Raw genomic sequence first — 16,236 nt, forward strand, 5'->3', positions numbered from 1 at the left:
GGTTATTGTAGGTGGTTCAGGTTCCTTCACAAGCTGCATGATTTGAGATTGTGTGATTTACAAATTGCGTTCCTAGCACAACCAGTGTGAGAAATCACATGCTGACGGGTTAACCCTAGGATTATGGGTTGGTTCAGAAAACTAACGCTTGACATGAGCAATTATAACAGTTAGGCTTGCTTTAGTAAACACCAATAACCACAAGAAAATGTTGGACTTCTTAAATACACAGTATTTACAAAATCCCAAAATGCTTTTTATTTAAGTGTGATAAAGAGCTAAAAAAAAACTCACTCGCATTGCAAACATCAATATATACACAAACCAGGAACAAACCTCAGCACATTGCTCAATCTCACCACTGAAAGCAGAATCGCTGAGCAAAAAGACCATCCGGAGATCAGTTTTGCTATCTCCAAGTCTGTTTTCCACTTTGTTTAAGATGTGAATCTTTGCTGTTTTCTTAATGACAATTCAAGCAGATCTTGTCGTTGGCACTTTTTCTCACAGGTCGGCATTTGTGTCTCAGTGTGGCTTTCGAGTGGGTCTCCTGCAACACATTACACATAACATGAGTTGTCAGAACAGACTCTCACAGGTCACAGCTCTGCCAGTTCAGCTAACGGAAATAACAACAATCTCCCATGCTCTGCTTCAGATGCACGTTTAAAATTGTCTGCGAGTGTGTTTTGTTTGGGGAAAATGAACGCAAATGGATCAGATCAGATCAACAGGACTGAGAAGAACATAAAACAGATTCTTCTTTAGATGGGTTACAAATAAATACCAAACCATGCCGATTATCTGTGAGTCAAACACAAAAATCTGAACACCAAAATAATTCTTAAGGCAAACCCATAATTGTGGAAACATCCAGAATTTTAATCTCCAACGATAGTTTTTCTGGGGACACTTTACATTAAGGTTGGAATTGTTAACATTTCTTAATGTACTGTATTAGTTATCATGAGCTAACGATTCACAATACATTTACAGCATTTATTAACCTAGTCTTAGGGTAGTTTTACATTCCCTACCATTCAAAAGTTAGGGGTCAGAAATAAATTAATTGTATTATTCATCAAGGATGCATTAAATTGATCTAAAGTGACAGAAAATACATCTGTAATGTTACAAAAGATTTTGGTTTCAAAAAATCCTGTTTTCTTAAAATCTAAAAAAGTATTACCATTTCAGAAATATATTAAAGGGGTCATATGATGTAGCTAAAAACAACAGTATTTGGTGTAATGCAATGTGTTTATGTGGTTTAAAGGGTTACTCCACCCCAAAATGAAAATTTTGCCATTAATCACTTACCCCCATGCCGTTCCAAACCTGTAAAAGCTTCGCTCAATTCAGAACACAATTTAAGATATTTTGGATGAAAACCCGGAGGCTTGAGACTGTCCCATAGACAGCCAAATAAATAACAGTGTGAAGGTCCAGGAAAGTATGAAAAGCATCGTCAGAATAGTCCATCTGCCATCAGTGATTCAACCATAATGTTATGAAGTGACAAGAGTACTTGTATACGAAGAAAACAAAATTAATGACTTTATTCAACAATTCTTCGCCTCTGTGTCTCTCCAAATCAACGTATGCCATTTTGGCAAATCTGAGTAGTACGCAGGCGGCGTACGCTCTTCTGCGTCAGCTGCACTACACCGATGCGCTGTTTGCTTTCAAACCAAAGTGTAGATACACGTAAAAATGTATCCTTGTGGTGCAGCTGACACAGAAGAAAATGGCACTAATCTGATTTGGAGAGACACAGAGGAGAAGAATTGTTGAATAAAGACGTTATTTTTGTTTTCTTAGTATACAAGTACTCTCGTTGCTTCATAACATTACAGTTGAATCACTGATGGCTGTTAATTATTTCGCTGTCTATGGGACAGTCTCAAGCCTACCGGTTTTCATCCAAAATATCTTAAATTGTGTTCCGAAGACGAACTAAGCTTTTACGTGTTTGAAACAACACGGGGGTAAGTGAATTTTCATTTTGGGATGGAGTATACATTTAAGGTTCAAAAATCACATTATTTTCTACATTCTGCACATTAATGTTGCTCCTCTATGCTCTGCCTTTCGATTTTTTTCATCGTTCTGAAAAGCAAGTTGTGCTCTGATTGGTCAGCTATCAGGTGCGTTGTGATTGGCCGAATACCTCAAGCGCGTGACTGAAATGTCACGCCTCCAGAGCTGGACAGTAACGGAGTACATTTACTTGAGGACAGTACTTAAGTACAATTTTGAGGGATCTGTACTTTACTCGAGTATCATTTTTGGGGAGTACTCATGACTTTACTCAAGTACATTTGAGAGGCAAATATTGTACTCTTTACTCCGCTACATTTCTATCCATACCTAGGTTACTTCTTCGACCCCGTCCACACGGAGACGGAGCTTACCCCAATCCGATCTTTTTTTCCCTCGTCTAAAGAAATATCCGCGTCCGCTCGAGACCACAAAACAATGTAGTATACATGCCAGACCAGCATGTGGCGCTGTAATTCTGCCACATCGATACACTTAAAACAGAGAAGAAGACATGGACTATGCTCATAAACTTTGCACGTGGTACACAAACGAACATGGAATTAATCTGTGTTAATGTAGTTAATAAAAAGACAATCATTCAGTGTTTGTTCATGTTTTTGTTGCTGTTACATGATGTAGCGGTGTCTGATTAGGGGTGAGACGTGGGCTGATGACGTCATCGTTTCAGAAAATACACGGATTCGCCGTCCAAACGAACACGCAAAACGCCGGATCCATGTGGACGAAACGAATATCCGATAAAAACGCGTCTCCGTGTGGATGGAAAGAAAGAAAAAAATATCGGAAAAACTCAATTTGTTGTTTCCCTCTCAAACGTGATTGGATTGTGCAGGCGCCACTGATTGGGACAGCCTATCAGCAATCACCTTCAGCTTTCCGCCAAAGACTTCACATACACACACACAGAGAGAGAGAGAGAGAGAGAGAGAGAGAGAGTTGTCACACATAGATTGTGTGTGTGAGAATGGTGTTATTCAGCTAGTATTTTCTCTTGCCTTTGCCTGTATGTCAATGTGAGAGAAAGGGGCTTAATACTGTCACTCAAATGAGCTGAATTAATTTTTTCTTTCTTTGTACACTGACCTAAACACAGTTGATCAGTTGATTTTCTTTAATCATTATTATTTTCTCTTCTATGCTGCGTGTATAACACGGTCAGGTTCAGAGGTGTGTCAGAACATTGCTATATTGCCTTCTTTGCTGGTTAGGTTTAACATTAACATTTTTCATAACTCCATGTAGGATGTTTCTGTACATAAATGTAAGCAGTGTGCTAGTAGTAATGCAATATTTAGAAAATGTACCCTTGTACTCTTGATACTCAAGTACTTTTAAAAACAAGTACTTCAGTACTTGAACTTAAGTACACAACTGACTGTAGTACTTTTACTTGTACTTGAGTAAAATTTAGCAAGGGGTATCTGTACTTTTACTCAAGTAATGAATCTTTGTACTCTGTCCGCCTCTGCACGCCTCTCACAATATTGTGAGGTCCTGGTGCGGTGAGACAAAAACAATAAACCCCATTATAAACGAGGTAATGTTGCATCCAGTGGGGACATAATTACTGATTATAATGACTTATAATGTCTTTATACATGTTGCGTTGTGTATCACCCTGCATAAACATAAAACCATTTCTGCATTTGTGATAGGAGAAACAACAAATAACAAGCGTTACTCTACACTGCTTAAAACTCGCATTTGAATTATCATTGACAAATCCTTTACATATGATAACATACTTACAGACTATAAGTCAGAAGCACCAGACTGTCCTTGCAAAGTTGGAATTTCCCCACTTTATAGAAACAGACAGGAAACAGTCCTCGTCCTCTATAAAAGTACTGCACACATCTGAATCTTTAGGTTGAACTTTTCTGGAAATTTGTTGTAAATACAACTTAACCACTGATTTCAGTCGTGTCCTCTTTTGGAAGGCCAAGCAAAGTAGTTTCCCTTTGACACCGAAACACATAGCATCTCCACGACATGGCACCAGCGGCAACAGTACTACAGCAAGAATCAAAGTTACACCTTCTTTCTTTGTGTGAACATTTGGGCGGCATTATGCAAATCTTTCCACACAGTGACGAAGAGATGTTTAAACGAGGCGTTTTAGGGGGTGTAGTTGATTCTTAACTTTGATAAAGAATATCTCTTTGGATTTGAGACTTTCGTCTTTGCAACTCTACAGATCTTCTTTATGCACCAAGAGCTTGTAACACTCCAAAGAGAAAGGAAAAATTGAAATTGCATCATATGACACCTTTAAGCAGCACAACTGCTTTCAACTTTGATATAAGAAATGTTTCTTGAACAGCAAATCAGCTCATAAGAATAGTTTCTGAAGGATCGTGTGACACTGAAGACTGGAGTAATAATGCGGAAAATTCAGCTTTGCCATCAAATAGAAGAGATTTATTTTAATTGTAACATTATTTCACAATATTACTATATTTGTAATTGTGACGAGTGGGGCGGGGCCAAGAGACGTGGGAACAGGAGCAAGGCCGGTGGAGTGATTGGAAATGAGCGACACCTGCTCGACCCACACTGTCTTGAGTCCCACGGAGGAGATGGAGGGATATAAAACCGGAGCGATGACAGTGACGGACGAGAGAGGACCAGGCCTGGGTTTTAGTTGTGTTTGCACTGTTTTGTCTTTATTTTGTAATTAAAGTGTCTATTTGATTGTCCGCCGGTTCCCGCCTCCTTCTTCCCGTGATCATGGAGTTTATTTGTTACAGTGGTGCCGAAGCCCGGGAGAAGGAGGGACGCGCTGCTGAAGATCCCTCGACGCTCTGGTGAATCTGCGGTGCCATCGAGCAGGCGAAGAAGTGTGCCGCCATGGACGCTCGAGGCGGTGGGCTGGAGTGAGTTGCCAGGGACGGGTGAGCTCGCTGCCGGCCGCCCGTGATGTGGAGGGGCGGCTGCCGTCCATGAGGGAGCAGAGGAGTCGGCACCCTTCGCCAGGGGGCCGGAGCCTGCTGCCTCCGTGAAGGAATCCGGAGGAGCAGGGAACGGGGGACTCCTGCCGGCTGCCCAAAACCGGAGGAGCCGTCGCCGTCCACCGGGCGGCGGAAGAGTGTCATGCCGTCCGCCGAGGGCCGTCCAGTGCCACCGCCAGACACTGCGGAGGAGATCACCCAGCTGGTGGAGGGCCGAGCGGCAGTGCTTCTGGGAACCGGAATGTTTTTATTTATTTTTCTCCCCTCTCTCGTCTCTGTCGCTCCTCATCCTTCCATCTCCTTTTCTCTCGCCTCGTCTGTCCTATCCCCAGGTTCCCGCAGGTCCCCGTGAGCGGTCCACCCCGGAGCGAGGGGGGGGGGGGGGGGGGAGTAGAGCACAGTCTCGAAGGTACCCCCCGGCCTGCGAGGGGCCATGGGGGTATGTGACGAGTGAGGCGGGGCCAAGAGACGTGGGAACAGGAGTAAGGCCGGTGGAGAGATTGGAAATGAGCGACACCTGCTCGACCCACCGGTCTCGAATCCCACGGAGGAGATGGAGGGATATAAAACTGGAGCGACAACAGTGACGGACGAGAGAGGACCAGACCTGGACTTTATTTTGTATTTGGTTTTTATTTCTGCGCGTCAGTCATCCGTGAGGGGCTGACGCGCTGTTTTGTCTTTATTTTGTAATTAAAGTTTGATTTGATTGTCCGCCGGTTCCCGCCTCCTTCGTCCCGATGATTATGAAGTTTTAATTGTTACAGTAATCCAATAAATGCAGCCTTGCTGAGCATAAGATAATTCTTTCAAAAAAATAAACAAAATTAAATGAAAATAAAAAATACTTATCTTATTAACATTTAAACAGTAGTGTATACAAGTACATTTTTAACAATAGTACGTAAACATATACGATAGTATATTTACTAATTAACATTACCCTAGAGTAGTAAATGTTGTAAAAAGTGTTGTTCAATGAGTTGTGACAACTAATGTTGACCTTACCATAAAGTGTTACAGGTTTTAGTTTTTTAAGAATGTTCTGAACTTTTAATAACAGTAATTACCACCAGTTCCTAAAACTAAAGTTTGTGATTTCAATTAAAAAAGTCCTGCCACAAACAAGTTATTGGTTTAGCTAATGTTCCTGTGTCGTGCTGTGGCCAGGATGCTCAAATGAACAGAGCAAGACTTTGACAGTGACAATAAATCTACGTCTCTGGATTTTATGCTTGAATAGAAGTACTGTAACTTTGAAAAAGTGACACATCACCTTTAATTAGGCCCAAAAGAGCTCATTATTGTGAACTGACCATGTTGCAATCACAACCTACGGAGTCAGTACATCAGTAGTGAGTGTGTGTGTGTGTGTGTGTGTGAGGGGAATATGAGTCCAGCATTCCTGCAGAGTTGGTCCTGGAAAGATCCCTGTGGAGACGCAGGAATCTCACTCTCTAATGGAGCTGGCAGAGGGACCAGCTCTCTGGGATGGGAGAGAGAAGAGAGTGGCTTTTATTTTTCCTGTGCTGCGGTGAATGCAGGACTGCGGTTTCACAGAAAGAAAAAGAAAGGACGGAGACGACGGAAAGAAAAGCAAAACAACGCTTGAAGAAACATGCAAGATATTGCAGCCTGGAAATGCCAGGGGTTTACTGGAAGACAGAAAGAAATGCTGAAGTTAAAAGTACAAGAATGTGTAATTGGATGAGGTGCGAGAGAGGAACGTTGCTTGATGAAATGCTGGCTGCGTCTCAGAATTGCCATTTTAGTGCCCAGAAATTCTGCCTAGTCTTCAGATTCTGTCACTGTCCGCAAGGCCCGCTCTGGTCGGGGTCACGCTTAAGACAACAGCACCAGGTTCAAATGAGTTCTGCTAAAAGTGAAGAGAAAAAAGACAAGGGGAATGGGGGTGGAAGGAAAGAGAGGGAAAGTTGGGAGAGTTGGGATGAGTGATGGTGAGAGGAAATGTGAAAAAGTGAGTGGGAGAACTAGAGAAAGAGGCAACAGGGGAGAAAGAGAGAGAGAAAAAGCAGGAGAAAAAGGGTGGAGGTCCAAACAGACCCTTTTCTGAACACAAAGGAAATGATGCAGAAAAGAAAGGGGAAAAATGGCCAAAAAGTGAGGGTAAGGAATGAGAGAGCGAGAAAAAGAACGATCACGAGGGAGAAACCAAAGAGAGTGTTGAAAGAAGCGAACGCCACTGGAATGGTGAGAAAGGAAAAGATACGGTCAGTTTGTGAATACTGATATGACGGTTTGAACAGGATATTGACCGTAACCTTCCTTTAATGAGGTCACGCTTCTGGTATCCACAAAACACAATAATCAAAGAACTGTAAGAAATATGAGAAGTCTTTATGTGATTAGACTGTGACATCCAACAAGACAAGAGCTAGAATAAGTGCGAAGAGAAAATAGGCTGCTGAACTGTGCTGAAAATGGGGAATCAAATATAAAAAACACATTTTCAACAAGACCTCCACCCATCTCAAGTGATGTGAGAGACTCGCTAAAAAATGTGTGGATCACATTTCCACAGAAAAAAATTACACTCAGAGAAAAAAGGAAGTGAAGCCTATTTTTAGCATTATGACTACTTATTCTCGTTACTATAAAGACTTATACACAATATATTATACACAATACATAAAATACTGTAATCAAATGATAAAATTAAATCTCATATAAATATATTAAATAATTTATTTATTTAAACTATTTTTTTATAAAATTGTATTTAAACAAAAAAATCGAAATTGTCATTAAACTATATAAAATAGTTTTTGCTCATTTTATACTCATGTTTACCCATGCTAATTAAATAATTTTATTATTTAAATTAGTTTAATATTTAAATTAAAATTGTGTGACTGTATACAATTACATTTGTTGGCTTCTTATTCCTATAAAGAGAATATTATAAAAATGTATTGAAATATTAAAATAATATAACATTTAATAGTATAATATATATATAAATATTTTATATCAATTGGTTGATAAAATAATACTAACAGAAATGTAATGTCAATAATTAGTTATGAAATAAATTATATTTAAAAATGCAACAATAGCAAAAAAAAAAATATATATTACTAGTTACTAATACTTTTGAAATCATCCAAACACCATGAATTTTGTGCATTAAAATCATTATAAAGGCAAAACACTACCAAGTACACAAACACTACCATTACATGTAAATTTACTATATCTTTCTTGGGGTATGAAATATATATGATTTTGACTTTCCTTGACCGTTTGTGTGAGATTACTTTACAGTACATACTTTCACTGCTTCTTGAAAATTTGTGTGATTTTGAAAAGCCTTCAATTGTAAATATGCTTGCCTGTGTGATTGAGCAATGACATCTGTTCAAGTTAAAGTTTCTTTTTTTCCTTTATGCTCAAGACCATATGTTCATGGTGAGTGGAGACAGCAGTGTCTGTGATCTAGTGCTGTAGTTCTGGGACCAGTGAGCACGTGGTCTCATCTATCATGCATGTGAAGGTAAGTATGTGTATATTTCTGCTTTCTGAGTGCACTGCTTTGAGACTAATCCTAAACACGGATCCAAGAGCAAACTTTGCGCTCAGGACACTGAAAGTCCTATTAGTTGTGCTTACTGCGAGCATAGATCCATACATTTGGGAAGGATAAATTGTTAAACTGTTTTTAACAATCATACAGTATGCTGGCATAAAGTCATGCTGGAATGATCATAGTTATGAGACGGACGCACATGAATGCTACCACAATGCCATAATTACTAGTGGGAAACTGCAGCCGGCTGCAGCAAGAAGAACCCTTAGTGATAATAATTTATAATTATGGGCTTTCTTAACTTAAGGGGACTCATGCAACTGGGCACTTTCTGACATTCTGATTTGGAGGGGTGTGAATAAAAAATGTAATATTAATCATAAGTTCTAATTATAAATGTACAATTGAGTTTAAATACATTTTTAAAAATAAAAATAACCCTTTGCCAGGAAAAATTGTGCACATATTCGTGTTGACGAGTGCTTAAGGGAGGGAGTTCAGAGATACTCACGACTCTGGTTTAAACTAGTATAAAAACATTTTTAATGCACAATCACTTGACAAGGATAAAACTTTCTAGTGTATTTGTGTCAAGCACCTGTGTTTATGCACACTATAAAATGGAATATACCTAGAAAGGATATGGATAAACTGAGTTATACTTTTGGCTTTACCCTCCTGATTCTTTTGCTCATTTTGCATTAAAAGTTATGTTTCTGTGGTCCGAAGAGGAAATATGGCACATTTCAAATCATATGCTTCCATGGGGACCTATGTCTGCCAAGGAACTGGCGTTGAGGTGGATAGGAATGCTAACGGATAGCTTTCTCTCTGTATAAATGTGCGGTCACATTGGCAAAATTTTGTGGGTGAAATACAGTCATTCTCATGGAAATATGTCAAATATCAGTTGAGCTTGAGGGCAAAAAAAGTTTATGTTAAAGCCAGGTCGCAGTGACCAATCAAAAGCTGCTTGGTTTGAAACTAAGTTTTTTGTGAACAGTGCTTCAAACACCTCTATGCTATCGACAATCGACCTTTTTGCACACCAAATTTAGCTAATGTTACACATCTTTACAGACCTCCTTGGTTCATACGTAGTTTGCAACAACATGGATTCACGGAAGATGAAACATGGAAAAGGGGAAACCACAAGTTCACCACAGCTTTCATGCTCAGAAAACTGTTGAAATACTGTTTAAAACTGTGATGTAGTTACAGGTCCCTGGGTTCATTTCAAATATTCAGTGACACACCTGATTCAAGCCCTCTATTCACTGGGCACTTTATTAATCAAAAGTTTTTTCAGCTGTGTTGTTAATGGAGAGAACGTACTCGGTTACTAAACGTAACCTTGGTTCTCTCTAGAAGAGCGAACGAGTACTGCGTCTTAGCTAAGACGCTACGGGAAAAGTCTCTTTTCACGAAATACTGAAGCAAAACATTATCCTTAATTTTGTATTTTTGTAAAGCGCATTTGCAGCAGTACACAGCCATAGGCGAGACGGCTCGCTCGCTCATTGGCTTGTTCTGCGGCAACTGCACAGCCTATCGAGCGCAGCCTATGCTTCGCGCCCTTCTTGCCACTTCCCGCCGAAACGGGTGTGGCCCAACCTATAAAAGGAGCTCGAAAAGGCTGACTCACCTGATTTATTTCATCGCCGAAGCGAACCAGAGTGAATCGTACGCACGGCAGAGAACGGAGTACTCGTTCGCTCTCCTAGAGAGAACCGAGGTTACGTTTAGTAACCGAGTACGTTCTCTTACGAGAGCTCTCTCGTACTGCGTCTTAGATAAGACGCTACGGGAACCCGATGTAAAACGCCGTGCGCGCAGGGATCACACACCAATAAACCTGAAGCAACGCCCAGGATTTACAGTGCACAGTCACCTGAGGGACTCACAGAGAGTCCGGGACAGAAAAGGGGGAAAGCCCTCCGTCCCATATCTAGCAGCATCCGTAGATGCGGCAATATGACATCACACAGCCGAGGCAAGGCCTGACCAATGTGGCAATGCGGGTCTTATGCAATACTGCCCATATAACAGTCGGCAGCGCATAGCGCTCATGAATTCAGAATTCCCCTCAGGGCCTTGATTCTTCTATACCGACAGCAGCCTTGCTTGCAAGGCGGGAACCTCCAGGTTATAGAACCTGATAAAGGTAGACGGCGAGGCCCAACCCGCCGCCATACATATATCCTGCAAGGAGATCCCAGTAGACCACGCCCACGACGAGGCGACGCCTCTTGTGGAGTGTGCTCTGACGCCCAACGGGCACTGAAGGCCCCTGGAAGCGTAAGCTAACGCTATGGCGTCAACTATCCATCTGGATAGAGTCTGTCTCGAAACAGCCATTCCTTTGGAACGTCCACCGAACGAGACAAATAGCTGCTCCGTCTGCCGAAAGGCAGCAGAGCGAGACACATAAGCTCTTAAAACCCTGACAGGGCAAAGAAGACTCGAGTCTCCATCCCCCCCTGACACCGGCAGGGCAGACAGGGCAATAACCTGAGCCCGAAACGGTGTGTTGAGGGATTTCGGCACATAACCGTGCCTAGGTTTGAGTATGACCCTTGAGTCATTGGGCCCAAACTCCAAGCACGACTGGCTCACCGAGAGCGCGTGCAAATCACCCACACGCTTCACAGAAGCGAGAGCCAACAAGAATACTGTCTTGAACGACAGATGCTGAAGGCTAACCGATTGGATAGGCTCAAAAGGGGGACCCTTCAAGGCCTCCAAAACCGCCGCGAGGTCCCACATAGGGACTGACGGAGGTCTGGGAGGATTCAGCCTCCTAGCTCCTCTGAGGAACCGGATGACTAAATCGTTCCTTCCTATTGACTGACCGGACGCCGTTTCAGAAAACGCCGCGATGGCCGCCACATAAACTTTGAGCGTGGATGGGGCTCTGCCCTTATCCAACAGCTCCTGTAGGAAGGAGAGGACCTCCGTCACCTCACAACTAAGGGGTGAATAACCTCGAGCTGTGCACCAGCTGGAGAACACTGACCACTTCGAGGCATACAGACGTCGTGTCGACGGAGCTCTAGCCTGAGTGATGGTATTTAGCACTCCCACTGCGAGATCAGCGGGTAACCGTTGAGTGCCCATACATGGAGGGACCACAACTCCGGTTGAGGGTGCCAAATCGAGCCCCTGGCCTGCGAGAGGAGATCTCTCCTCAACGGTACCGGCCATGGGGCGACATCTGCTAATTGCATCAAATCTGGGAACCATGGTTGGTTCTTCCAAAGAGGTGCCACAAGCAGTATTGAACATCTCGTTTCTCTCACCCGTTCTATCACCTGCGGAAGGAGGGAGACGGGAGGGAACGCATAAAGCGGGCAGCACGGCCATTTCCGTGACAGCGCGCTTTCGTTCTTGGAAAAGAACGCGGGGCAGTGAGCGTTTTCGTGGGACGCAAAGAGGTCCACCTCCGCCATGCCAAATCTCTCCCACAACAGCCGAACTGTTTGCGGGTGTAGAGACCATTCGCCCGTAGGGACATTGCCTCTGGACAGCCTGTCTGGACCCAGATTCTGCAGTCCAGGCACATGCACTGCTCTCAGCGAGTGCACGTTGCGTTGAGCCCAAATCAGGAGGCGTTCCGTCAGCCTGTACAGGTTTCGGGACCCGAGACCGCCCTGGCGATTTATGTAGGACACCACGGACATGTTGTCCGAACGGACTACGACGTGGTGATCCTTGATATGGGGACAAAAGCGCGTCAGCGCGTTCTCCACTGCCAGCATTTCCAGGCAGTTGATATGATGGAGCTTTTCCCGTTCTGACCATAGGCTAAAGGACGGTCTGCCTTCGAGCAGCGCTCCCCATCCCGAAGTGGAGGCGTCTGTCGACACCATTTTCACACTCGGGGAAGTCCCCAGGCTTACACCTGATCGGTACCAGCCGTTCGCTGTCCAAGGTGCTAGAGCCGCAACACAGCTCTGATCGACCTTGAAATGCAGCCGGCCAGACGCCCACGCTCTGCGCGGCACCCGAGCCTTCAGCCAGAACTGCAGGGGGCGCATGCGGAGCAGGCCCAGCCGCAGAACCGGAGATGCTGAGGCCATGAGACCCAGCATCTTTTGACAGTGTTTGAGCGACACAGTCGCGCCGCAGCGGAAAGAACTCGCTGTGCGCTGAATGCCCATCGTGCGCTGTGGTGACAGTCGCGCCGTCATGGAACACGAGTTCAGAACTATACCCAGAAACAGGATCGTCTGACTGGGGTTCAGCGAACTCTTTGCCCAATTGACACTGAGGCCGAGCTTCTCGAGGTGATCGAGTAAAACGGCCCTGTGGTCCACGAGCTCCGCTCGTGATTGGGCCAGAACCAGCCAGTCGTCCAAATAATTCAGCACTCGTATGCCTCTGAGTCTGAGAGGAGCGAGCGCTGCATCCATGCACCTCGTAAACGTACGAGGAGCTACGGACAAGCCGAATGGCAGGACTGCAAACTGGTATGCCTGGCCCTCGAAGGCGAATCTCAAAAACCGCCTGTGGTTTGACGCTATCTGTATTTGAAAATACGCGTCCTTCAGATCTATTGACATGAACCAGTCCCCTCCGCGAATCTGCGCGAGGAGCTTCCTGGTCGTGAGCATTTTGAAACTGCGTTTCATCAATGCCTTGTTCAGCTGTCTTAGATCCAGTATGGGCCTGAGACCCCCGTCTCTCTTGGGCACCAGAAAGTATCTGCTGTACAGCCCCCCCTCGCTTTGAGCTTGAGACACAGGCTCTACAGCCCCTTTGCTCAACAGTTTTGATATTTCGGCCCGAAGTATGTGTGCTACTTCTGTTTTGACCGTAGTTTCGACGCGCGCTGAGAAGCGCGGTGGGCGTCGAGAAAACTGTAGCGAGTAGCCTCTCTTTATAATGCCTAGCACCCAATCCGAAACCCCTGGAAGCGCTGACCATGCATCTGCATGAATGGCTAAGGGCTGGATGTGACACGCGCTCTGTTGACTGGGCAACGGCGGCGCTCGAGTGTGCTGCGCATCTGAGGCGGGGAGCGCGCTGATCACAGCGGGCAGATCGCTCATCCTCGACCCCGTTCCGGCGCTTAACCGACTGGAGGGAGGCTGAGCGGGTCCCGTGGGACTCAATATATCTGCGAGTAACCGTGGGCTGCATGTGTGCACTTTTACCACTTCCAACTCGCCGTCTGCCTGTGCAGAATGTACGTGCACGGGCCTCGTTTCTACAGAAGCCCCGCGCCGTAAGTGACATAGTGTATGTGGGCACTGGGAAGTGGGTCGATCTGTGTCGATCTGTGTCGATCTTATGTGCGCCAGCCCTGTGTGCAGGGCTGTGCTTACATGCGGGGATGGGCACTGGGTAGTGGGCATCATCACTGCATTTAAAGCACCATCGGCCGTGGCCGGACGAGCGTGCACGGGTTTCGTTTTTACAGAAACCACATGACGCGTGTGACATAGTAATTGTGGGCACTGAGGGGTGGGCACGTTTACTATGTAGTGTGCGCGACTGACTTGAGTCGACATTATGAGCGCAGGCCCTGTGTGTAGGGCTGTGCTTACATGTGGAGATGGGCACTGAGGAGTGGGCATCGTCACAACATTTATAGCACCATCGGCCGTGGCCGGAACACCAGAAAAAACACTGTTTTTGTGAAACATCTGGGTAGCCGTGATAACGGCTTTTGTGTGCAGGCAAGCGGGCACTCGTGCAGGCTTGAGCATTGCAGAAGACACTGAGGCAGTCGCAACTCTTGGAACTGCAACAGCGGCGCGCTTGGGTGAGAGCTCGGCCGCAGCGGAACTCGAACACCGGCGCTTTCCCAGCAGTGCTAGGATGCTTTCGGGGCTTCTGGCTTCACCGCAATCCTCTGCCGCGGCTCCCGCGGCGCGGGGCGACGGCTCGAAGAGCGAGAACGGGGTCCCGAGCTGCGTTGCTGATGCTGTCGTGATGCCGCAGCAGGAGGCGGTGGGCGTGACTGAGAGCTCTGTGGGGCCGGTCTAGAGCGGCTAGCTGCAGAACTGGAGCGCTTCGGCAAGAAGTGCTTGAACGCCTGTGAAGCTTTCTGGCGAATCTCTCCACAAACTCGTTGACGGAAGATCCAAAGAGGCCGGCAGGAGTTAGCGGAGCGTCAAGAAACGCAGCGCGCTCAGACTCCTTGATGTCAGAAAGCGTCAGCCACAAATGCCTCTCAGCCACCGTAGCGGAAGCCATAACCCGTCCCATGGCCTGTGCAGCGGACTTAGTAGCGCGGAGGGAGAGATCCGAAGCACTCCTCAGATCCGCGAGACAGATCGCTTCAGGTCCCATCTCATCCAGCTTGCGGAGAAGATCGCCCTGGAAAATCTGTAGCGTCGCCATGGTGTGTAACGCAGACGCAGCCTGCCCAGCAGCAGAGAATATCCGTGCGAGCAGCGATGACGTCATGCGGCAGGCTTTGGATGGCAACGCCGCCTTAGTCCGCCGTCCAGCAGAGCGCTGCTATAGCCTGTTCCACCGGCGGAAGTGACAGGTAGCCTCTGTTCTTAGCACCGTCCAGTGTGGAGAATGCTGACGAAACAGATGAGCGGATTCTCCCCGAGAATGGAGCGTCCCAAGCCTTCGCCACTTCTTCGTGAAGCTCAGGAAGAAAAGGGGCGTGTTTTGAGCTTGAGGAAGAGCGCTCATCCGGAAGATAGCTACCATCCAGCCGGGAACGTGAAGGGGGCGCTGGTGCAGACCACTCGAGGCCGAGGCTCGCCGCGGCCAACGAGAGTACACGCATCAGCTCCTTATCGATATCCCCCCGTCTGCTGGGCCTCTGAGCAGCGGGCGCGAGATCCACGGAGCTCGCCCAACCCTCACTGCCCGAAGCAAGCAGAGAGCACGTGTCTTCTTCCTCCGACGCGGGCCTGAGATCCACTTCCTCCGATGACGCGTCGGCAAGCAGCGGACGCTGAGCATCGGGAAGCGATGCAGAGGAGACCGGCGAAGCGGAGGGAACCGGCGAGCTCGGCCGAGCTGGAGGCGGTTCTGGTAGGCGCTGCGAGCAGCGCTTCTTACGGCGCTGCGGCGCAGCGGATGATGCGGGCTTCGAGAAGGATGCCAGGCGAGTCCTCAGAGTCACCATAGGCATCAACTCGCAATGAGGACATCCGCCATCAGCGAGCGCGAGCGCTGCATGGTCTTCACCCAGACAGGAGACGCAGATGACATGACGATCTCCTTCACTGAGCGGGGTTCTGCACGAGCCGCACGAAGGCATCTTTAAAAAGACGCAGCTCTTTTGTGAATGTGCGTCGCAGGGCGAACACACACACAGAATATCACAGAACAAGGATTATAAAGGATATGGGCGCCGGATAGCGCAGCAGGAACGGCAGTGGAAGGCGGCGGTGCCAGCGGCTTCAGGATGGCTCGTCCTGCTGATATGCTCTTCCAGACGGCGCTTGCTTCCTCGTGATCCAGCGATGCGTGAGCTTCGCTGAAGAGATGAAAAATCAGGTGAGTCAGCCTTTTCGAGCTCCTTTTATAGGTTGGGCCACACCCGTTTCGGCGGGAAGTGGCAAGAAGGGTGCACCAGCCTGCGCTCGATAGGCTGTGCAGTTGCCGCAGAACAAGCCAATGAGCGAGCGAGCCGTCTTGCCTATGGCTGTGTACTGCTGCAAATGCGCTTTACAAAAATACAAAATTAAGGATAATTTTTTG

The 16,236-nt window shown here is 46.3% G+C and overlaps 1 protein-coding gene across 1 annotated transcript in view; it reads right to left on the reverse strand.

Moving 5' to 3' along the window:
- Positions 1-243: 243 nt before the first annotated feature.
- LOC132092634 (dynamin-2-like) overlaps positions 244-16,236 on the reverse strand; it is a 59,220-nt gene continuing 43,227 nt past the window's right edge. The window contains exon 20 of the mRNA XM_059498953.1: positions 244-550. Within this exon, the coding sequence (XP_059354936.1) occupies positions 526-550 (25 nt within the window). The 3' untranslated portion in view covers positions 244-525. The remainder of the gene's footprint in view (positions 551-16,236) is intronic.

The sequence above is a fragment of the Carassius carassius genome, chromosome 18, assembly GCF_963082965.1.
Source record: "Carassius carassius chromosome 18, fCarCar2.1, whole genome shotgun sequence".
NCBI classification, from domain to species: Eukaryota; Metazoa; Chordata; class Actinopteri; order Cypriniformes; family Cyprinidae; genus Carassius; species Carassius carassius.